Source organism: Maylandia zebra, linkage group LG20, assembly GCF_041146795.1.
Source record: "Maylandia zebra isolate NMK-2024a linkage group LG20, Mzebra_GT3a, whole genome shotgun sequence".
Classification (NCBI taxonomy): Eukaryota; Metazoa; Chordata; class Actinopteri; order Cichliformes; family Cichlidae; genus Maylandia; species Maylandia zebra.
Genome location: NC_135186.1, coordinates 11,735,250 through 11,760,167, shown reverse-complemented (window position 1 = coordinate 11,760,167; position 24,918 = coordinate 11,735,250). Strand labels below are relative to the sequence as shown.

Sequence of the window (24,918 nt, the reverse complement as noted above, 5' to 3'; positions counted from 1 at the left end):
ACATAAAAACAGTTCAAGATTTAATAACACTATAAAGATGTTTACAAAAAAAATAAACAAAAAACAATTACCGAACCTTTTTGCTTTCAGTTGTTTAGCCAGTTATCTGTCCACTTTTCATGTATTAAAGTAGATTGAACCATTCATATCTTCAACGTGATCAAAGTCGACTTTGATTGGATACTTTTCTGACTAACTTATTTTCCTATTATAAAATGCAGGAGAAAAAACAACAACTAACGGACTCTAAAGATATATTTGTACCCGGGATGTTTTCAGCTCTCGGGCATTACAAAATCTTTGGTTAAAACCCTGATAACTCCTCATTTCTGTTGTCAACTACACCTTCATTACTTAGATGCAGTACGTATTAATATTGCTGTTGTAGCAGTAGCATTTACTGTTATATAATGGTTAACAGCCACAGTGTGTACACTGTATACACAGAATAGTGTGTACTCTCTACACAGTGTTCTCTTAGTAAGGTGTTACTGGTATTTAAGCATTAACATGTTACAAAACTAGAAAATCTGAATATACTGACAAAAAAACAACCTAATCCTTTGGCACAGAAGAAATAACAGACTGAACACACACAACAGCTTCCAAATCACTAGAGACAGACACAGTATGATCCTCTGACTCACCATCCTCCCAGGTGCAACTGTAAAAGTTTCTTTTCTGGGGTGACTCTGGAAAGTGCATGCCAGTATCTAGGTCTAGCCCAGTGTTGGTGGCTTGTCGCTGTGCATGTCGTAGTATGGCCCCTCCAAGGTCTCGAAGACGTAGTGCTGCTCGGTGAAAGACAGTGTCCTTGGCATTGTAAAGAAGGCAGTTTGACACCATCAGGTTGAAGTCGGCCTCCAGGTCAGCCACTGAGCGGTAGGAATGACTTTCTAGTTTAGAGCGCATAGTGGAAAAGTCCATAGGGTGGCTAATAAACTCAAGGTAATCGGGGACCTGAGGACAAGACAGCACGAACGTTATCATCAGAATGGATGCATGTTTTAAACTACAACAACATCTGCACTGTGCAAAAAAACAAACAAACAAAAACATGTAAATTCTTGTAAACTGTACTGTTACTGTTTTGTATAATTCTACTAAATTCTCAGACAATATGATACAAGGAATTGAACTATATGGGGAATGAGGAACACACTTCCTCTCACTTTCTGACACAATGTAAACTGTGTGCATGCGCATCTGTTATAATTAATGTCTGACCTCCTTGATGTCCACAGGCTGTGTAAAAATCTGGGCTGTGTCCTTCTCCTGTAGTTGGTCCAGAGTGGAGCGTAGCAGAGCCAACACTGGGGTCAACTGCATTTCCAGAGCTGCCTGGTGAACTTTGACCTGCAGTTGACAGAAGACATGTATGTGATATTTACGCAGAAATTGCAAATCTAAAAAAGGTTAGGCTAGACAAACAGAGTGATCTGATTTAATGTTAACCAACCAAGAAAATGTTTTTATATATAAAAACATTATAAACCTTTTTTCAAAACAGAAATCTTCCAACAATCAATTCATGATCCATACAAAACTGGGTGACCAGTATCTCATATGAATAGCTTTCCTTTCGGCTCTGCCTCCCTATCAGTTTATAGCAGCCACCTGTTTATTATCATGTGGCAAAGACATGCCAACATACAATATACACGCTATAGGACAGGCCAAGAAAAAGCAGATTACCCAAACATAACAGAACTAAAGATTACACTGGAGAACTATTTAGGTAACTGCATTTTGAAGGTACTTCAGATCTTCATTTTGCCAACATTTTTTTTTTTAATTCAAAATTTACACGATGAACTCACAGCGTTAAATATGAAGCATGTAAACCAGTGAGGGTGGTTCATCTTTGTAAGTTACCTGCTCTCGTTTGAGTTTCTCTCTCTTGCGGATGAGCTCCACTAGAAGTCTGGCTTTTTCAAGGTCGTGGCGAAGCTTCTGCCAATATCTCAGTGCGTCTCTTGCTGCAGAAATCTTCTCATCCACTTCAGGCTATAAAGTACAATTCATTTTAAAGCTTCTACAAACTATAGTTAAACATATTAAACATCAAAACATATTTAAAGGCAAACAATGATTTTAGAAAAACAGCTACAGAGTGTTAAGGCTTCATTTCTGTGCTCTTACCTGTTCAGTATTCCTTTGGGACTGGATGTTAGAGTGCAAACGCCGAACCAGCGGCACACCGTTCCTCGACTGTCGCTTTAATAACCAGTATTTATAAAGCCTCTGCATGAACTGATTTTTCTTCTGCAGAATAATTCCTTTACAGATGATATTCAGCCTATATAACAGAAGGAAATGCAGTATTATGTTACTATCAATATGGCAAACATCAATTCAGGCTTCTCACTGTAGAACGTGTGAATTATGGTTATTTGAAATATCAACTAGATCAAAAAATCTCCAACAATTTGCTGCTTTTGATAAACTTTGTTTTATCAGATGTTCAAGCTAACTGCAGAAGACAATCTTATTTTGGGGAAAAAAGGAAAAAAAACAACAACAAAAAAAACAAACAACCTAACCTGCTCGTGGGTATCTGAGGCACTGTCACTTGTGGTGATGCTGTGTGTTGGGATGTTGAGTCTGAATTCTTTTTCCCCTTCTTTTTATCTGTCTTGGCATCATCGTCAGACTTTCTGCCTTTTTTCGGTGTTGTCGGACCCTCAGTGTAGGCACTCCGTCCTCTGCTCGCCCTCCCTCTGCTGCCCACCACTCGTCCCTCACTCTCATCATCTGACCCAGTCTCTTGTCCTGGCGGAGAATGGGCCTCACAGAAAGCAGTCTTCTTAACCGAGAACATAGTCCCGTTAATGTTTGTTTCTCGCACAGGTTCTATCTTCATAAAGAGCCCAGCACGCTGAGCGCATGTAACATGAAATGCAGTGTAACAGTTGGCTTTATGACACTGAATAGATGCACCACGACCCTTCTGCTTACACAGGCAGCAAGTCAGTTTCCATCGTGCTGGGGGAATGTTATTAACTCCTTCCACTGGTTCCAGAAATACTGTGTTAGCAAAGCAGACCTCGGGGATCCATATAGCACAGACTACATGTGCCCAGCGGCCATCACTCGTTTGCTTGAATGCGCCGCCACGGTTTGGACACAGAACACAGTCAACAGGTTTCTGAGGGGACTGAAGGCAGCAGCGGCATAGCCACTGACCCTCAGGGATGTAGGGCACTCCGTAACATTCCTGGTGCACAGCCAGGTTGCAGGAGTCACAGAAGAGGATGACGTTGCTGTTGAGGCACTCGTCATCCAGGCACACGCAGCAGAAGGCATCATCATCAATAGTGCTTTGAGAAGGCGCTCGGCTTCGGGCTTCCAGATATGCCTCCTCCTCCAATCGGTCCACCAGCCGCTCAAACGTTTCTGCTGAGACAGTTGAGCAACCCTCTGATGTCCGATCAGCGTTGACCATCTCCAGCCAGGCAGTGTCCTCTTCGTCCATGTCATATTCTGCCTCAGTTTCCTCCTCAGCTGAGGTTTCAATATAACGATAATATGCTGCTGGCAGAGGAGGGGCCTCAACTGGCGTAAAGGTTTCCAGCACTCGAAACTTAGGTTCAGGAAGGGTCATGTGATGATACTGTGATTTGTTTAGCTTTTCCGGTGATGGCGGATGAGAATTGGGGCAACTGTTCTTGGAGGATGGTGGCGACTTATTAGAGGAACATTTGGGGTCTTTCCTGCGGCTTCGTGGTGTGACAGGTTTGCGGGCTGTTTGGGCACTGCTGGTGGGAGGCGATGACTGCTCACTGTTCTCCTTGTTGCTGTTACACTCACTAATGTCCTGAGCCATCATCTCATCTTCAGTAATGACTTCCAAAGGCTCCAGAATAGAAATTCGGTGAAGCCTACCTTCTAGTTCCACTTCAACCACCTTCTGGGCCTGGGCATATGTCAACGTTTCTCTGCTTGGAGAAGCTTTTAGGCTGTAGGGGGATGGTGATCGTTGACGGGCCCCCCCACGCCCGCCAAATGTCCCATTTGACTTTCTCACATCTCCACCTCCTCCGGCCACTTGGCCTTTTCGACGTGGCTTCCTCATAGGCCACCAATCACACTTTTCCTCCTGTTGGTTAGAAAAGGAAATAAAATAAAAATATTAATAATATAATAAACATAAAAACAAATTTCTATTAGCATTTAGGGATGCAACATTCAAATACGACACCAGCGTTCTCACTCAGAAGAAATATATATCATAAGCTCAATTCCCAATGCCAATCCCAATCATAACATTTCTTATTATTATGAGTCTATGCTGTACTAGCTGTCATTACCCATTTATTTTCTACCTATACTTCTGTTCTGCTGTCTCAATACTTCACTAATGCCCAAGTGGCTAAAGTTCTTTCCATATTAACTCATTGAAATAGTCCTTCGACGTACATTACATAATACTGTGGTGATATTAGGCTGTAGCACCTGTGGTAAAAACAGTCCGTCATATCTAAACTCAAAACTCTTAGTCACCTACAAAAGCTAACAAAAGCTAACAGAACAAACCACTGTAATGACTACGTTAGCTGCCGAGCAGCAGACTTTACTGACAAAACACACATGGCCAGTAAAATCTTGTGTAGATTATTCTCGACTATATGTTAATAACTGCTGGCATCTGCTATCACGGCTTGACCCAACACAGCGGTCAAATCCAATCAGCTTTCGGGAAAGCTTAAATGATCCGACTCAGAGCCAATCAGATTCAAGGATCCTAGAGCCTCAACAGAGCGGTGTCCTTATTTCAGGAGTAAAAATGTCAGCCATATTTACAGTTTTAAAAACACTGTCCAAAGATTTTCTACTGTTTAATTTTTAACAGTTGTTGATTTTGTACGATTGATGCAGTGGGTTTCATTTCATCGTGTCGGTATAAGAACAACAGTGTAACGGCACTAACATGAAAGTGCCGAGAGTCTATAAGCAGGCTAGCCTGCTAACTTTATAAGCTGGGTAGTACTAACGTTAGCTTGTCTGATATTTTTAAACATTGACAAGGTGCATGACACAAAAAATCCTTACTAGCTAAAACTTTTAAGCCTGTCAATGATCACAAAAGGGTAGTAAAATGGCAAATGTATGCCATCTTACCAATTATGGCAACTGACTGACAGGAGTAACTCGACAGCCCCGGTGGGTTGAAGCCGCTTTTGCTGTAATGGTTGCCTAGCCAGGCGGCTTACTTGCTATACTCTCCAAGCTAATAGCTACCGTTAGCAATCCACAGTTTGCTGGTATAGCCGGTATATTTCGCTATTTTTCAGCGCTTCCGTTTCTTCACAGCACGGCACTTGGAAGGCACGCAGTCAATCCCAACGGCTCACTGAGAACAAAAGTAATATATCTACATTAAAATATGAGAAAGCCCTACTGTCGGCCCAATTTTAAGAGAAGGAGGAATACTAGCCTCCTTCGGCTAGTTGGCTAGCAATTTGGAGCCCAGAGTAAGCTAAACGACATCACCCAACATAATAAGACTTCCGGTTAGATTTCAAAATAATGTCCAAGATTGAACGAGTGCATTTTCTTCTGCCACAAACACGACTCTGAATAACACCTACTTATGTCATCTACCCTTTTCCCCATCTAACATGTCCTTTTAAGAGTATTTCACTGCATTGCAATCTAAGGAAAAATAGTAGTATCTGGGGTTGGGATACTCTTTCTCATGCTTGTACTTACAATGCTTATTGCTTTATTTATGTGTTATCTGATTTAGATGTACCACATGCCATTTGTAGAGCTTGTCTGATATAAAAGTCGGAATATCGCATTCCAACGCGATTACATTCATTTATTTTGAGAGAGAACTGTCTCACTTCCTTTTTCGAGCAACCTGTGGGCTACCTTGACAACAGTCAAACGAGACAAGTTTAGCCATCCCCCCTGACGTCACTAGACCACGATTTTCGCGCGCGAGATCACAGGGTCAGTGAAAAGTGTAGTTTTTCATTTAAACCCGAGTATCAACAATATTTGGACGATTTACTAACGTACATGTGTCCAGTCACTTTGGATATACAAAGCATGTGCACAGAGGTGCACCATCATTAATTACTGTCAAGAACGTGTATTAAAATACATATTTATCTTGCATTGTGAAACAATATTCATAATACATGAATACACATACAGTCTCTTAATGTACCAACCCTGTCCAGTGTATATTCAAGCAATGTCACAGATGATTCAACTCAGCTGCCTCCTGTGCAAATGAGAAAGGCCACATCATGTTGAATTTTTTAATTGGAAAACAACATTGCAGTAAATCTTACAAGAAACCTTGTAGCATTTAGTTACAATAAATCCACACCAAAATCCACTGACAGGAAATGTGTAACACTATGAACAAGCTACATTTAGGAAACAGTTGCACATTACGTAAAAAAAGGGGATGATACAGTTTTACTCTTTTGAACACTGATTCAGGATATTAACTAATAATAATAATGGATTGGATTTATATAGCGCTTTATATTTATATAACTGAGTAAAAGATATATGATGAATCCAGGCTTAGAATATACAAGGGCACAATTGGTTGTATGCTTGTTGTTTGGGGCATCAGTAATTACATGACATTCATCAGATCATGGAGACATGGTCAGAGTGTTTTTCCTCTTGGAGTCCCGCCGTGGGAATGGCACAAAGCTTTTCACCTCCCTGAAACACAATCCTGTGTAAAAATAGAAAAATAAAAAGAGGGAACGGGGTGTCAACTTAAATCAAGTACATTATTTAAAATATATGATGGCATTATGTTCATTTATTAATATTAATCTTTTTATCTTTATTATCACCGCGTATAGTTAGAAAACAAAAAAACCCCAATCCATAATGTATACATATATTTATTATTATTATTCTTTGCAAGCCATGTATTCATTGTATAAGACAAAAACCAACAACAGGCACTATTTTGCCAGGCACTATATTCCTGTGGCCCCCAAGAGCCACTGCATTAAAAATTGGTTAGCAAAAATGAGTTACAAACAAAAACACATACGTAACATAGACGTAATATCACCATTCGTTTTGAGATCAGCACACGGATTTGTAAAGATTTGAGTGTTATGAAAATAATTCCCAAAAGTTTTATATAGATGTTGATAATCCTGGTACCCAAGGCAGTCTACACAGTAAGTTTCATTCAGATTGTTTAACACATGTAGGAGGAGTTAGGGAGAAGACATAGAGACATGATTATCATAGTAAGATTTCCACTTACGCTTCCATTCATCTAGGGACAATGTGTCGTTGTCATGACTGTCATCATATGGCAGTGGTTTGGGGAAATCATCGGGGTCCCGCAAGTTGTCAAAATATGGGTGCTCTAGAGCTAGTTCCGCTGTGGGCCTCTCATCTCCATCCAGAACAAGCATCTTCTCCAGCAGATCAACGCCTACAAAAGGTCAGCAGTGTGGAATAATGCACCAGTTTACTACGATACAAAAACCATGAAACTGAAAAAGTGAGTGAATATTTATCACTTAGCAGGCCAGAAAATGGAAAAGCTTTCATTAACAGGGTATCATGAATGACTTTTCGAATTATAGCCATACAAAGAAGAAAAACACCAAAGAAAGAAACAAAAAGTGTGATTTAAAAAAAGAATAAAAATGTGGGGAAAAAAAGGTGCATCTCACCATGTGCACTAGCTCTGGGAAACAACATTGAGAAGTCTTTTCGGGGATATCGAGGAAGGCCCTTGACATAATTTCTGGCCTGTTTTAAGATATCAAACACAAATACCCAGACACAGAATATTTTTTATTCAATCTTTAAGTATGGCAACAATGATTTAGTTTAACTGTGATTACAAAATGAAATAATAAAAAAGGTCTTCATTTATCAAAGACAGGCTGATTGTTTCATGTTGTTATTTTGTAAAACTGAATAGTTTGTTATTCACCTTGCAAAAATGAAATAAATCCAAAGATAGAACTATATTTGATTTCATACTCATATACAGCTACATAGTCCTTGTGCAAATATGACTTCCAAAGATGGAACTGTATATTCAATTCGTCACTTGTGCATGTGAGCCATCTTGTTAGCATTGTGCTGAAACAAGTCTAAGGCCATTTATAAAATCCTATAGAGTTGCAAAACAGGACTTTCCAAAAGCCTTAACTTCCTTCCTATTAATGCATCCTACTACAGGCTTTTATTAATGCCCTGACTGTTCCTCTAGTGCCACCCTCAGGACAATTTCTAGATTTTAACTACTCACATCTGGTAAAGAAAAAAAGGACATGAGAGTCTGGCAAAATTTCCCGTATGTCACTGTAGGTTGCAGTATGCTGTACATTTCTACCTCAGAGGGCTGTCGGTGGAACTTTCACTTTGTATGCTAATTTCATGGGTTTCAGTTTAGGATCTAGTGCACCACAGCTCAAATGCTTTCTGAGATATGATGCTTTTTTAATGCTCACTCTGAGAGAAATCACTTATAAAAAAATGTTTAACATTAAAGGCAATGGACATTTGTAAAAATTTTCTGTGCAGATAGTACTCCTAGTGCATAACTGCATATTTATGACTGTTCTTCCTACCTCTGGAGTGTCCAGCTTTTGGATGAACTCTGGCCCGGGCACACCAGTTACTTTCATGATCTGAGTCAGCTGGTCCATGTCTTATAGCAAACAGATTAGAATCAAGGATTTTTACTCTTACATTCGTGGTTCAGTGAGCAGAACATAGAGATATGAAGCAGGCATGCAAAACAGAATAATAAAGGAAAAAGACATCACAGAAAGACCTGTGATGTCTTTATTTCCTAGCAGAGCTATAAATCAGTTCGCTGCATCAGAAGCAAAATAAGAACATAAAAGAGAAATATAACAAACGCAGGAGCATTTATAACAAGGTAGGGGGAAAAAAATTGACTCGGGAAATATGCCGCTTTTGCTCTGTATTAATATACTGTAACTGCCTCTTGTGCTTGATTTTGTGTCTTTATAGAGCTTGTCATCAAGCACCTTTCCATCTCCTATATTATTACAGTGGTTTAATAAAGCGATATTAAAGCTTTAAAGGGATTTCACAAAGTGTGCTTGATACCTTTCTCTTTGCATACTGACATTCATTATTCAACTTATTATTTATCACACAGGCTGGTAAAGTTTAGTAAATGGACCAAGCTGAAGAAAAGATACAATCTTTTCCTTTGAAGAGGGTCTTTCCATTGATCATTTCTGCCATTATGCAGCCCACAGACCAGATGTCCACTACAAGAAACACCAAAGGAAAGTAACATTAGTGAGAAATCATGAAGAATACATAACACCAAGAGGGTTATAAGTTTAGCTGAGTGCAGCAGGAATGAGGAAGGTGGCATTTATATGCCAGAGCACAGTTCCTATTCACAGCAGAGAGCTGAATATGTTGTGTGCTTTGAAAGGGGGAATATTCAGTGAGTAATACTATCCTAAACTTGTCAGAGCTGCTTTCGCAGCTACACTCCACTCTGTGGATGCTATGTACAAAATGAAAAACCACTATCTCCTAAAGGAACATAAATCCTGGGTTTGCAGTGACAGTTCTGTCATTGAGTCTCAGCACTGTCAGACCATCTGTGTCAACAGATTAAGAGGAGAAAAAAAACCCCCAAACATTTCTTTTCTCAAGATGACATCCATGCAACTTCAAATATTTGTCAGGAACTAGGAACAGGATTACAAAAGTTGCTGACCCTTGAAGAACCATACATGCAACAATGAAAGCTGGAGTGTCGAGACGTTTTCACGTAACAAACAACAAATGGTCACAGCACCAAGAGGCCAACTCTAGACGACAGAGAGAACGGTGGGAAAGAATATGTAACAGCTACAATTGTCTTGCCAGTCTGAGTGTAGTGCATCCAGTTCAGAATGACCTCAGGCGCCCGGTACCAACGGGTCACCACGTAGCCTGTCATTTCAGCATCAGTACTGCGAGCCAGCCCAAAGTCCAGGATCTGTATCAGCAGCAATGAAACGGATGACAATCTCAAACATGTACTTAGTGTCTCACAGGCTGTTTACTTTTAATGAAACACATAAAATATTGCATACATATATATGGCAATCTCATATAAACAATAACAAATGATTCTATCGTTTCAGGATTATTTCAAGTAGGTTTGCACAACTGTATGTAAATGAACTTCTTCTTCTACCTCCTGTATATTGTTAATTACATCGACTGCTGAGTCCTACTGTGTCTGCTGCCTGTGCTGCCCTATCATCTCACTGCTTCTCATATGCAGTAATGCAGAAAGTACATACCTTTAGTTCACAGTCTTGATTAACAGCCAAGTTTCCAGGCTTAAGATCCTGTTAGAGAAAATGAGTCGAATGACGGTTACTTAGTCCAAATGGTAATTAAGAAGAAATTACAGTGATTGGACCACAGGCGCTTAGAGCCAGTAAGAGCTTTAGTGCACGTGCTTCCTGTGGTCTCACATGGCTCAGCTGAACTCAAACACAAGAATGTTGTGGGGACTTAAAACAAGGACTTCAATATCGTGACTCAACTACAAGATGACTATAAGACACACTGCCTCAACTCTGCAGTTAGTGCTGCAACATAAGGTGTGAGAAGTGTATCACTGTCAGTAGGTGTTGATAAAAATTTATCTGCTTTAAGCGTTATAGGAGTAACAGCAGGGTAACACTTCACAGTGTAGTGATTTGCACATTTGTCTAACAAGCCAAAGATCCCTGGTTTGAACTCAGGAGTGGACACACATCCCTCTGGGGCTGTGTCACGAAGAACATAAAAATCTGCCGCACCAAACATGGGGAGCTACTTACTGTAGCAACCCAGTCTGAATAAGGAAGCCAAAAGTGGCTCTTACTTTACCGACAGGTCTTTGACGTCTTGGAACTGGAGTTAAAGGGTGTGACCTAACAGCTCCAGACATGCACACGCATTAGAGGAGTTAAGTCATCCTACTTGTTTGGGCACGCTTTCATCTGACTGCTTAACAAATGAATTACAAAATATATTTCCAAAGAACATGAGGAATACCAAATCTGCAATCTGAGTCACAACATTGTGCGGTACAAAATCCTGCACAGATTACAGTCTGAGTCTGAGGAAATCAGGTCGGAGAAGTGAGTCACTTCCTCCGACCTGAGGAAGTCGCCTATTTCTCGCTACAGATTATTGATCGGAAATTTTTCATTTTTTTATTTTGTGCAGTGCTTTGTTTATTGTGTTACACTGGTGAAGCACATTGTGATACAGATTTTTAAAAGTGCTATATAGATAAAGTTATCATTATTATTATTGATAATAACCTGAAAAAGTCAACTTATCATAAAACAGGAAAAAAGGTACTCCCAAAACAGCTCAGCTTCCTGTAATGGGACAATGAGTTGTACTTACCCTGTGGATAATCCCAGCCTTATGAATGTACTGCAAAGGAATAAACAGAGCAGGAACACTTTAGTTTACGTTGTCAGTTTTTACCAGGCCTAGTTAGGCTAAATTCAAAGTAAAGTTTTATTAGAGGAGTTTGATGAATAACTGTTTGGCCACACAGCAAATACCTTTTAAATAATAACTAGGCTTGTTAATAATTATATCCATTGCATTGTGTGTTTCATTGACTCATTTAAAGCAAAAAAGGCTAACTCTCCTGTAATTTCTCTGTAAGTTGTGTGCTACATGATACATACAGTCATGTAAATCCTAATCATGAAATATTTATGATAATTATTAATAATCTGTTATTATATCTTTTATTATTAATAAATAGCAAAACATGTGATTGCAGTCTTTCAGCTTTAATCCAAAGGGTTTGAAAGAAGTGTTGCATTAACTGTTTAGGAATTAAAGCATTGTTTATACACAGTCCTCCATATTCTGAGGCTCAAACCAAATTGACAGTTGAATCATAAGCAACTTTATCCCAGGTGAGGCTTGAAATAACATGTGACATTGATTTAGTTGAATTTGTATTTCACAGCTTTTCACTCTCATTTTAAACACGATAGCCCAAGTGACAGAGGCCAACATGAGGCTGAAAACAGCTTCACAACATTGAGCCAAGTCAAGAAAACTTGTGAGAAATCAGCTGTATCATTTTTTAAAAGTGGATAATCAAGAAAATCCCTCATGATTGGAAATACAGAGATTTTGCAACAAATTGTACGCCACTAGACTTAAGAACATGTGTGTCAGGTTAGACTTTGCCAGAAAACATCTAGAGCCTGTAAAAATTCTGGACAAACATTTTTTGGGTCAGAATGACACACCTATCAGGACAGATTCCACTCATACATTTCTGTATTGTATACACTACAGTTCTCTAAGATACTGGAAAAACTCTTCATAAAAAGATTTGACAGTTTTGTGGAAAAATATGAATTAATGACAGATAGTCAGTATGGGTTCAGAAGCAACCGATCAACAGCTTTGGCACTGATAGATTTAATGGAAAAGATAACGGAATGTATGGATAATAAGAGGCATTTGATACTGTTAATCATGAAATTCTATTAAAAAAAAATGGAAAAGTACGGGTTTAGGGGAGTGGTTTTGGACTGGTTAAAAAGCTATGTAGGGAATAGGCAACAATATGTACAAATAAATGAATATAAATCTAATTTGATGGATATAGCTTGTGGAGTACCTCAAGGTTCAGTACTGGGTCCAAAAATGTTTATTATGTACTTAAATGATATCGGTTAGTTATGTCTATAACTTCTGTTCCCTGAAGGAGAGGAACGAGGTACAACACATAAGTATGGGATATCACGCCCTCGCGTGTCCTGGCTGAAGAAACCTTTATTCACGCCTTTACGGCAGATGACGTGTGATGACACGCGCAAGGCCCCGCCCGCACATATAGCCGCTGCCATCACCGTCATCCCTCAGTTCGATAGCCGCTCTTCACCGAGCCAACCGCTCAGTGGGGCCACCCTGTGTTGTACCTCGTTCCTCTCCTTCAGGGAACAGAAGTTATAGACATAACTAACCGTTCCCTTTCAGTCGATTCACTCGGTACAACACATAAGTATGGGACCTATATACACGCCCCGCAGAGCAGCCACCGAACCGGAACGGGACCACCACATCCTTAGTGAGTGGTAGACCCAGCAGAAAGGACAGCATGAGCCACCGAAGGGGCTGTAACGTCCAACCGATAAAACCGCACAAAAGTGTGCGGCGACGCCCAATTAGCCGCTGCACAAATATCAGCCACAGGCACCCCTCTAAAAAGAGCCCATGAGGTCGCCATCCCCCTGGTGGAATGAGCTCCCACCCCGTGGGGCAACGCAAAACCTCCGGTGCTGTATGCCAGCGAGATAGCTTCTACAATCCAGTGGGACAGCCTCCGTCTGGACAGAGCTCTACCTCTATTCGGATTAGCGAAGCAGACAAACAACTGGTCACACAAACGCACATCCCGAGTGCGCTCAATGTAGGTGCGTAGCGCACGCACCGGACAAAGAGAATGCACCCTCCTCTGCTCCTCAGATTCAAAAGGAGGGGAGCAAAAGCTCAGCAACTCAAACTCCATTGAACTATAAGATGCAGGCATGACCTTGGGAAGATAGGCGGCATTCGGACGCAATACGACCTTGCGGCCATCAGGAGAAAACTGTGTGCAGGCAGGATGCACAGACAGCGCATGAAGGTCCCCCACTCGCTTCGCCGAGGCCAAAGCGAGAAGTAATGCGGTCTTATACGAAAGAAGTTTCATATCTACCGACTCAACGGGTTCAAACGGAGGGCCACAAAGGGCCTCCAGCACCAAAGACAAGTCCCAAGCAGGGACACTGGACTTAAGCACGGGCCTCAGCCGGCGAACCCCTTTCAGAAAACGCACGGCGAGGGGATGCGCACCTGGTGTCACCCCGTCAAAACCGATATGACAAGCAGATATAGCCGCTAAATAAACCTTGATCGTCGAAAACGAAAGGCCTTTATCCAACAGCTCCTGCAGGAATGTCAAAACATCCACAATAGAGCACTGAAATGGGAGAGTGTGGCGGTCCCGGCACCATCGCTCGAAGGCTCGCCATTTGTAAGCGTACAAGCCTCTAGTAGACGAGGCCCTGGCGCTCTGAATCGTCGCTACCACACTAGGTGGCAGACCCTTAGCAACCAAGTTTAACCTCTCAGCAGGTAAGCATGAAGGTGCCACAGATCCGGGCGCGGATGAAACACTTCCCCCCCCGCCTGAGAGAGGAGATCCCTGCGGAGAGGAAGCTGCCAAGGACTTGCTGCAAGCAGGCTGATTATTTCTGCATACCACGACTTCGCGGGCCACCAAGGGGCCACCAGGATCAGAGAGAGGGAATGCCGACGCACCCTCTCCAGAATTGGAGATATCATTTCCACTGGGGGAAATGCATACAGGAGCACGTCTGGCCATTGGTGCGCTAGCGCGTCCAAGCCCAAGGGTGCATCGTGGTCGATTATGGAGAAGTACAGGGGGCAGTGAGCATTCACCCTGGAAGCAAAAAGATCTATTTGCGCCTCGCCAAATAGATCCCAAATCTGAGCCACTATTGAAGGGTGTAACCTCCATTCTCTCACCAGAGGACCCCCCCTGGAGAGAAGGTCCGGCCCCAGGTTCAGGTGGCCCGGGACATGGGTGGCTCTTAGAGTCAGAAAATGAACACTGCACCATAACAGCAGAGAGCGAGACAGCTGCAACAGGGGAAGAGAGCGTGTTCCTCCCTGCCTGTTTATATAAGACACCACTGTTGAATTGTCCGTCCTGACTAAGACATGCTGGCCCTGCAGGACTGGACGGAAACGCTTTAGAGCTAAGAACACTGCTAACAGCTCTAAGTGGTTGATGTGCAGCTGGCGCTGAGCTGCGGACCAGATCCCTCTCACTGACGCACCCTCGCACAGCGCTCCCCACCCACTTAGGGAAGCATCTGTGGACACCACCTTGCGAAACAACACCCTCCCAATCCGAGAGCCCTGGTGCAGTAGTCCGGGCTCCCTCCAAGGACGGAGAGCTAGCATGCAAGACGCAGTTACCGGCAGCCTCCTCCGGAGGTGACGCGAAGCACACAAACGGTGAGAGAGAGTCCAGCGTTGAAACGCTCTCATTTTCAACAGCCCAAGCGGCACTACGGCGATCATAGATGCCATCATGCCCAACAAGCGCAATATCGTCTGGAAACGCAGTCTGCGTCCCAGCTGAAATTGAGCGAGGCAGCGATGAAACGCGGCCACTCTGTGCTCTGACAACCGTGCGCGGCTGGAAAGAGAGCATATTTCCAGACCGAGAAAAGCGATCTGTTGACCTGGGATTAGCGAGCTCTTCTGAAAGTTCACAGAGAACCCCAGTGTCTGAATGTGTGACAGAACCCGCGACAGCTGCGTCTCCGCCTGTTCTCTGGAGCAAGCCACGAGAGCCCAGTCGTCCAGGTAGGCCAAGATGCGGATGCCCCTCTTCCTGAGGGGCGCTAGCGCTGCCTCGGCACATTTCGTAAAGGTGCGGGGAGCGAGCGACAGCCCGAACGGCAGCACTAGGTATTCGTAGGCTACGCCCTCGAATGCAAACCTCAGAAACTGCCTGTGTTTCGGGTGTATAGCGACATGAAAATAAGCATCTGTTAGATCGATTGTCGCAAACCAATCTCCCGGGCCGACTGCACTCAGGAGCTGTCTGAGTGTTAGCATCTTGAACCTGTACGTTCGCAGGTACGTGTTCAAGACTCGCAGGTCGAGGATGGGACGAAGCCCTCCCCCTTTCTTCGGAATGACAAAATAACGGCTGTACCAACCTTTGTCCGTCTCCGAAGCGGGGACCACCCGTATTGCTCTCTTCTGTAATAGCGCCTGTATTTCCTCTCTGAGTACCAAGGCTGCCTCGGGGTTGACAATCGTGTCCACGACTCTTTGGAAACGAGGCGGCTTGACCCGGAACTGCAACCGGTAACCCATGGCAACGGTTTGCAGCACCCACGGAGAGGGGGCGCAAGCGCGCCACTGAGGGAAGTGAGCAGCCAGCCGGCTGGCCTGCAGCACTGACGGCGGGGCGCCGTCGCCCCCCAGTGTGTCTGCAGGGGACTGCATCCCCTGCCTGACCTGGCTCATTTCGCCTGCAGGTTGAGCATTTGAGATTGTTTGAGAGTAAACAACACTCTTTATTGATTGCAACATGGGAACATGTACATTTATACATTTTGTTGGGTGCACCTTTTCCGGGGCATAACAATGAAAAACAGCGGGAACACTCGATGTGGTCGCTTGAACATTCAACACATCCGAACCGTGTGCAGGGGTTATGTGCTTGGGAGACCGCGATAGGGAAGTGCAGCGCCTTCTGGGGCTGACAACCTGAACAGAACTTAAGCGGCACCTCTTGTGCGGCAACAGAGGGGTAAGAGCAGCGTCTCCCTGCTGCCGGATCCCTTCCCCACTCGCAATCACAGCTAGGAGGGCTGAGGCTTCTTCCTCCTGGGCGTCGGGTCCCGTCGGGGGCCCGGGGGAGGGCCTTTGCCCCAGGCCGACTGGCGTGGAGCTCGGGCCGGAGTACGTGCTCTCGCCGGCGGCCCTCCCACTCCAGCAGTGGGCGCCGGTCTCTTGCCAGCTGTCAGAGGAGCGGCGGGCCTGTGAGAGCTAGCAGTGGGCTGGGGCTGGCGTCTGGGGATGATGTCGCGCAGAGCTTCCGTCTGCTTCTTCCTCAGATCGAATCTAGCCTGAATGGCTTCAAGTGAATGTCCGAATAACCCAGCCGCAGACACTGGTGCGTCCAGATACACAGCTCTGTCTCTATCAGGGACGTCGGAGAGGGTCAGCCACAGGTGCCTCTGCGCCACCACTGTCGAAGCCATCCCTCTGCCCAGGGAGAGCGCTGCACAGCGAGACGCACGGAGGATGTAATCCGTGGTGACTCTAACCTCGTTAAGAAGAGGTGACAGCGGGCTGTCCTCCGGAACCAGCGATCCAAGCTCCGCCAGGCACATTGCTTGGTACGTCTGGAGCATGGTGACGGAGCTCATGGCTCGAGCGGTGCCGGCCTGAGCCCGATAAATCTTCTCCAGCTGCGAGGCCGAGAATCTGCAGTGCTTGGACGGCAGAGTTGCGGGGCCACCGACACCATGGTTATGGGACGGGGCCAGATAAGCAGCCAGAGACGGCTCCATAGGGGGTGGGTTAGCTAAACCAGCTCCCTCGGCGCCGTCCAATTCCATGTACTGTCCATAGCCGGGCACAGTGACGCGGGTAGACAGAGGTTTGTCCCATGACGCTGTTAGCTCGCAGAGAAAGTCTGGGAACATGGGGAGGCAGTTTTTGGCCGTTGCGGGCTCCGGTGGAAGGAAAAAACCCGCAAACCGCGACGGCTTCCGAGCTGGTGGAGGAGAGGGCCAGTCCACCTGCAGCTTCTCAGCGGCACGGCGAAACAGGGAGAAAAGAGAGGTGTCATCGTGGCCGACCGGCGCAGCAGCGGCGGCATATTGGGTCGACAATGAGCTCTCCTGCTCATCCTCCGACAAACCATGGATGTCCAGGCCGATGTCCAGCACGTCATCGTCTTCCTGGGGAGCGCTGGCGGGCTTCAACCCAGGCTGAAGCCCGTCAGCGCTCCTGCATGGTTCCGGTCCGTCATCGGCTAACCCGTCAACGTATTCCATGTGGTCAGCCCAGCTAATCGCGGGGACATCGACCTGAAAATTTTCGTCTTCGGACTCGGACGAAGCCGGGGCTCCAGACTCGGAAAGAAGAGGGTCATGCCGTGCGACAGCCGAGCGTCCCAGCACTCTTTCCACAAACGTCACCCGTCTTTCCAGGGTCGAGCGTCGGAGCTGGCGACAAAACGCACAAGCTTCGGGCTCCGTCAACGCTCTCCTAGCGTGGACGATCCCCAGGCAGACAGGGCAGGCATCGTGCTGGTCGCTGTCGTGCAAAGAGAAACCACATCCCTGAGGACAGGGGCGAACAGAAGATTTCTGCTTTGCTCGCTTCGGTTTGGAGTCCATTCCCAAAACGCAAAGCGAAACGCTGCACAAGAAAAACTTGAAAATAGCGCTCCGCGGGCAGCCTACGCACCAGCTGGGCGGTGGAGGCTAACACCAACAGGGGCAGTTAAGCTAGGTTCAAGTTGGCAGACAACGGAGCTAACTAGCAGTAGCTAGCTAGCCCAACTCAGCAGAGGTGTTCTCAGCGAGGTGAAGAGCGTAAGAACTGAGGGATGACGGTGATGGCAGCGGCTATATGTGCGGGCGGGGCCTTGCGCGTGTCATCACACGTCATCTGCCGTAAAGGCGTGAATAAAGGTTTCTTCAGCCAGGACACGCGAGGGCGTGATATCCCATACTTATGTGTTGTACCGAGTGAATCGACTGAAAGGGAACTGCAGAGTATCGGAGATTTTAAAGTTTGTAATATTTGCAGATGACACAAATATACTGTGTTCAGGTGTGGAATTGCCACAGGTTTTGGAGATGATCACACAGGAATTAACGATATTAAAGAAGTGGTTTGATATAAATAAATTATCATTGAATCTAGATAAATCCAAATTTATGTTGTTTGGAAACCAAAAGAAAAACATCAAAGTAGAAATATGTGTTGACAATGTATATTTAGAAAGATTAAATGAAATAAAATTTCTTGGGGTGATCATTGACCACAAGCTCTGTTGGAAGCCACACATTACTTATGTTCGGGGGAAATTGGCATGGGGCATTGCCGTCCTGGGGAAAGCAAAGCATATGTTGGATCAAAAAGCACTGCACATTTTATACTGTGCTTTACTACTGCCATATATGAGCTACTGTGTAGAGGTCTGGGGAAACACATACAAAAGTAACACACAAACAATAACTATAATACAGAAAAGGGCCATTAGATTAATAAATAATGTGGGGTACAGGGACCATACAAATGCACTCTTTGTCAAAATGCAAGCTATTAAATTCCAAGACTTGGTGAAGCTTAAAACAGCGCAAATAATGTATAAAGTAAGAAATAAATTGCTTCCAAAAGAAATCTGCAAATTGTTCATAGAAAGAGAAGGTGGGTATAACTTAAGAGGGAAATGGAATTTAAAAATACAAAGTGCTAGAACAACTTTAAGAACTATGTCTATCTCAATTGCAGGAGTTAAATTATGGAACAGTCTAACAGAAGAAATAAAAGACAGTAAAAACATAAAACAGTTTAAAGTAAAATATAAAAACCTAATTTTAAATAAGTATAAGAATGAAGAAAACGGGGTTAACCCAGGACGGTAATGTTGCTGGTAAATGGTGTTGTGGTTGTTTTTTAGTTTTTTAGTTTTGGTTTTTTTGTTTTTCCATAACTTGTGTATCTGCAAATATACACATTCTGTATTTTTCATATGAAAGAAACTATACTGTGGTGGGGCTTGCTAATTTTCTTGTTTTTGATTTATGTATGTTTTGTTTTGTTTTGCTTTACTTTTGTTTCACATGTTGTCTGTTTAATTTAAGACTAAAATAAAAAAAATTTAAAAAAATTAAATGAATGAGAGGTAAAACTTGAGGGGGTAGGGACAAATAAGTAAATACTTCTGCCTACTCCTTTTCAAACAATAATGGAATGATATTTTGTAATGATTGTGAAGGCACATGTTTGAAATGTTTGAAATAAAAATGAACTGAACTGAATTATTAATGCCATTTCCACTTTTGCACAATCCCAATCTTTTGTCATTTAACTTTGCTTTATCTTAACTTTTTATTTCCCTTTTTTAAATTACTGTTGTAAATATATATTTTTGGCACTACCTCAAATTATAGGGTATTCACTCTGGGCCTGTGGTACTTTTATTTTTAACAATGTTGTTTTTTTTAATTGTAGAATATAATATTTTTAGTCTTCATCCTGCAGCTGTATCATAGCAATTTCCCTTGTGAAATTGACAGAGTATGCATCAATCTGTCTGTCCTTCTGTCTGTCTGCCACTGAAACTGGACCATTAGTGATTATTGATGATGTGGCTGTTTATAGAAACAACAGGATGAATTCTGAAGTGTACAGGGCTATGTTCTCTGCTCTGATTCAGCCAAACTCTGCTGAACTAATCAGACAAATGGGAGTTTCTTAAGGCAAAGAATGTAGACATCTAACTCAGTCACCTAATATCAACCCAACACAGCAGGCTTTTTTTAAAGTTATTGAATATAAATAGGAAGACCCCATAAACCAATTAGCAACTGAAGATGAAGGTGAGGTGGTGGTGCCATAGTGGTGTTGTACATAGGCTAACTACAAAAAAACGCGTCTTTGTCCAATAAATTTTGGAACAACATATACAACAGTATTATTCTGACATGACTCTGTTAAACAGTTACATTGGAATATAAATATAGTTCATTTCTGAAGTTTGGTAGAGATCATCTTTGGCTCACCCTGAGTCCACAAAGCATCTGGTAGACAAGAAACTGGACTTTGTCTTCTGAGAGTTGACCCCGCACCTTTGACAGGTCAGTAAACATGTAAGGCATTACCAGGTAGCTGGGGGGGGGAAAAAAGAGGAAGAGAGGTGCAGTGAGACAACCCTGAGGCAGAGAGTAAAGTAATTACCTCAGCCTAACAGTCCAAACATGATATACGACACTGCCTTAGCAAGTCATCCTACTCTTAACTTCCACACCCTGTCTGTGCTGTAATCTGTCCTGTCTCCCTTTGACCAAGGAGCTTGGTGGACTTGCGTATGTTTACATAACTTCCAAATAAAATATTCTTCCACCTTTTTTAGAGTCTCCTCATGTGATGCAGCAGCAGCTTAAATCTTAGCTGTGCATGTGAGAAAGCAAATGTCTCCATTAAAATTAAACTACCATAACAATTATAGGTTGTTCATTTCTTGGTAAATGAGCAAACTTACAAATTCAGCAGGGAATCAAATGATTATTACCCCCCACTGAATAATACATGACAATTAAAGGACAATATGTCCTCTTTAAGGTAGACAGAAAGTGTGCTTTCAGTGTGGGAAAGGCTCTTTCACAGGCATGCTCACATGTTTCCTGGAAAGTGAAAGAAAAATTAAGTTGTCATATTTTTCTTTAACGTTACAAGTAGATGTCGCAACATGTCTCACAGAGTAATCTTATATGATCCTGACTATAAAATCTTTCCCTAATCACTCTAAACTAGAAAACCCCACAGATTTTTTCTGCAAGTACTGCATTCCTCCAAGAGTTTTAGTGTCGAGTGCTTAAAGAGAAAAAACAGATCTCTGACAGCATGTGCACCATGTTAATGTGGCGACTGTGGCAGGAGGCAGAGTAGAGCATCCACCAATTAGAAGGTTGGTGTTTTGATTCCCGCCTTCTCCAGTCTGTATGTTGATGTATCCTTGGGCAAGATACTGAACCCCCAATTACCCCTGATGGAGCCACTGCAATTTGAGTGTGTGCGGAAATGTTAGAAAAGAGCTTAGGGATATGACTGGTATCAAACAGCTCCATCCAAGGAGAAATACCGCCATCAACTTCCGTCTCTATGTGGGACCAGATGGGTTTAACTGGTGCAGTAGGTAACCAAGCTCTAAGTTGTTTCACGTTCATCACCCAATATTACCATTGGAAATTAGGCAATGAAAAACCTCCTTGTTTTGCACTCGCTTGAAGTTTCTTAATACTTAAACGATGCAGTGAGCTACCCCAAAGAAACTGCCAGATCAAAAAGTCTAGATCTTTGAAATACTTATCTGGAATGTGTAATGGAATATTAGATAAAATATAAAATATCATGGGTGCAGTTATCATCTTAATACAACTAATTTGGTAGGGTAAGGAGATTTGGTATCTCACCAAAACTGTCCATACTTGGTATAACCACAGAACTTTCTGATGGAGATTTTCGCAGTTATACAAAAAGATGGATTATTTTGGCTCTTACTACGGCCAAACGGGTCCTGCTAAGGCATTGGCGGAAAAAGAACCCCCCCTCCCTATGAAGAGTGGCTAATGACAATGGCTAAGTTGGCGTCTTACGAAAAAGTGACTTATGGTTTATTAGACAAATTGCATCAATATGATTGTATTTGGTCCCCCTTTACAAGCTGGCTTTCTGTAACTTGAAGAACAGAGGAGTAATGACAGAGTGGTGGTGTGGGGATTGGTGTGTGAAGAAAGAATAGGATAACTTCCCTTTGTTTTGGTTTTTGTTGTTGTTGTTGTTGTTGTTTAAACTATTTATTTATGTATTTATCCTTAAGTTCTGTTATTGAAGTTTAAAATGAAATAAATAAAAATTGTTGATGATAAAAAAGAAAAGAGCTCAGGGATAGAAAAAAGTGCTTTTATAAATGTGTGTGTGTGTGTGTGTGTGTGTGTGTGTGTGTGTGTGTGTGTGTGTGTGTGTGTGTGTGTGTGACTGAGGCTTTAGTAGTAAAAAGTGCTTTGAATTCTTAATTAGACTAGAAAAGTGCTGTATAAGCACCAGACCATTTGAACCTGCAGATCATTTAAAGTGTTGTCTGCCTTTCCCCGAGCGGTTTGCTAATAAGATGAAGAATACTCACAAGTCCTGGAAGTCATCCAGGCTTAGGGCAGGTGTAAACACATCGATAAGTCCTATCACCTAGTTGGAATGAAAGAAGCAGGTGACAAATACTAAAACATACAAGCAATGGCTCATTTACAGAATATTACTGCATCACAGTGCTGTTACAATGCAAAAAACACAACTTCCTAAAAGCGACTGAGTATGCATAGTGTATAGTCTACTCACATTTTCATGTTTCATGTGTTTGAGCAGTCGGAGCTCTCGGTAGGCCCTCTTAGCAAAGATCTCTGACTGGAAAGGCCTGTGGAGCTTTTTAATGGCCACCTTTTCTTTATTCTTCTCATTTAGTGCTGAGCTGTTGGGAATGATAATGTAACAAGTCATTAGCTGGCTGCTGTTGCTTGGACCTTTTAGTCTCACTATAATGTTCACCATTTGAAAACGACTGAATAGTCTATTTTTGGGGTTTCAGTCACACTTAGAGGCTGTGCATGAAACACAAAGCAAAAGCATAGATGATGTGAGACAGAGATACTGTATGTGGGACTCGTTCTCTAAATGTGTGGTGGTCTGTGGTTTACAGAGTTATCAATATGTGAATGTTTGGCAGCTCTTGACGTGCATGTTTACAGGGCACCAAATCGTAGGAGGACAGGCTTGTTAGGCTATTTGGAGCCGCATCCACCAACACACACTGCACACTTCACTGTGTGCTGTGAACAACACTGATGCAGTAATGTCAAATATTGCAGCCGGCTTTACATGAAACAGCTAATGCATGCCAAGCAAATAGCTACAATAAAAAAAAATAAAAAAAACACGAAACTGCAGGCTGTGCTTCTGTTTGTTATTTCCTTTCCCTCCTCCATTTACAGGTAGGTTCAGATAATGTTCACGGTGTTCATGAGATGCTGCTTCTTTTAAAGGTCGACCAGTCTGAGCTTTTTAACAGATCATAACTCCCACACTATTATGCTTAAAGCCTAGTCAGCATGCCTGAACACTGCTGCTGTGACAACAGGAGCTTTGAGGTCAGTAAAGAGTTTTTTCGCCGTTTATCTAGGTTCTCAAAATTTTACCTACTAAGCTTTATCCGTTAATTCAGTTCATTTCAATTGTATGTATATAGTGCCAAATCACAACAACTGTCACCTCAAGGCCCTTTAAATTTAGTCTAATTTAAACTAAGTGCTGTCATAATTTATGAGTTTATATTTTTAGTCAAAATAAGTTAGAACAACTGTGTGGTAAAGTTCATTAGGAAGGCACATTTGACAGTGAAGAAAATCAGTGATTTCAACAATAATGTAAGGGTTAATGTACACAATAATGGATAAAAGGCAAAAGGCTGGCTTTTTTCTTCAAATATATTGACCTTTGGTTATTCTTAAGAGCACTTACGTGACAGCAATATGAAACGTAGCAATGGCCTTGTGTGTTTGACAGCTGCCACTGTTCCAGCATTTGCCATTTTATCCCTCATGACATATTAATATAATAATAGGCTTTAGAGCTTTCTGAATAGCTCTTCTCAAATGGTTCTTTACAGTTATTAACATTTTATGAAGGCAGCTACATGACTAAACTTGAAGCATTCTAACTGTGCAAACAGAAATTATTTTAGAAACCCTAATCAGGGATTGTATGTATCCAGTTAGCCAAATAAAAACCAGGGAGGTTGTAAAAATGCAATGATAAGTGATGTTGGCTGTATCTAGTTTCCTTAATGGTTTGACACCCGATCCCCCATTTTTATGTAAGCCTGAAAAAATAATTGTATTGCTAAAAAAAAATCAACAACAACAAAAAAAGAACCCAAAACAAAAAAAGAGAAAACAAAACATTTAAATTGCTGCACGTTTTTACGTAAACAGTTATTCTGGTGTTTAACTGTGTCCTGTATGTAACTGTATTATGCCATGAAAATGGAAAGTGGCCATCTTTAATACAGACTTTCAATCATAACTCCTACTCCTACTGCAGGTAAACATAAGACTGTAAGGTCCACATAACGGGCTGTGTGGTCGTCGTGCTATAATATGACACTAGGTGCTTACTTGCTACATGAGTTGACTGATTGTGCGACCACTCTATGTTAGACTGTACAGGATATAACGCAGGCCCACTACACACTGTGTGCAGCCAGTGTAGCTAACGTGAATGAGCCCCAAATGCGACACACACTTCTTGCAGTGCACAGTAAATGATAAATCACTCACCATACCGAGCCGTAAGCCCCGGTCCCTATCTGTTTCAGGTGCGTGTATTTCTCCTGGACTTCCCACACCGTGCTGTTAATTTCCTCACGGGTGAAATGTGCCCGAGTCTCCATGATGAAGAGGAGCAAGCGAAGCTACAAAAAACTTCTCCCTCCTCCCGTATGCCTGTCACTTGCTCAGAAGGTAAAGCAAAACACTCACTGTTCAAGTACCAGCTATTACG

At 42.8% G+C, this 24,918-nt stretch overlaps 2 protein-coding genes across 4 annotated transcripts in view; both read right to left on the bottom strand.

Moving 5' to 3' along the window:
• The window catches only part of brpf3b (bromodomain and PHD finger containing, 3b), an 11,733-nt gene extending 5,460 nt beyond the window's left edge, over positions 1 to 6,273 (bottom strand). Inside the window, exons 1-6 of one of the 3 annotated variants that reach the window (XM_076878460.1) lie at positions 6,183 to 6,273; positions 2,544 to 4,099; positions 2,143 to 2,299; positions 1,876 to 2,007; positions 1,228 to 1,356; positions 648 to 960 (exon numbers count right to left, since the gene is read on the bottom strand). In XM_076878460.1, the coding sequence (XP_076734575.1) occupies positions 648 to 960; positions 1,228 to 1,356; positions 1,876 to 2,007; positions 2,143 to 2,299; positions 2,544 to 4,075 (2,263 nt within the window). In that variant the 5' untranslated portion in view covers positions 4,076 to 4,099; positions 6,183 to 6,273. Of the gene's footprint in view, positions 1 to 647; positions 961 to 1,227; positions 1,357 to 1,875; positions 2,008 to 2,142; positions 2,300 to 2,543; positions 4,100 to 5,121; positions 5,482 to 6,182 lie in introns of those variants that run through there. The other 2 variants (XM_004575393.3, XM_012916094.3) reach the window with 2 other exon arrangements.
• Positions 6,259 to 24,918, bottom strand: mapk13 (mitogen-activated protein kinase 13). The gene is made up of 12 exons (XM_076878462.1): positions 24,696 to 24,918; positions 22,702 to 22,831; positions 22,493 to 22,551; positions 20,370 to 20,475; positions 11,404 to 11,433; positions 10,299 to 10,346; positions 9,874 to 9,988; positions 9,189 to 9,260; positions 8,586 to 8,665; positions 7,677 to 7,755; positions 7,259 to 7,432; positions 6,259 to 6,706 (listed from the first exon to the last, which is right to left on the bottom strand). The coding sequence occupies exons 1-12, from the start codon at positions 24,806 to 24,808 to the stop codon at positions 6,621 to 6,623; spliced, it is 1,092 nt and encodes a 363-aa protein (XP_076734577.1). The 5' UTR covers positions 24,809 to 24,918; the 3' UTR covers positions 6,259 to 6,620.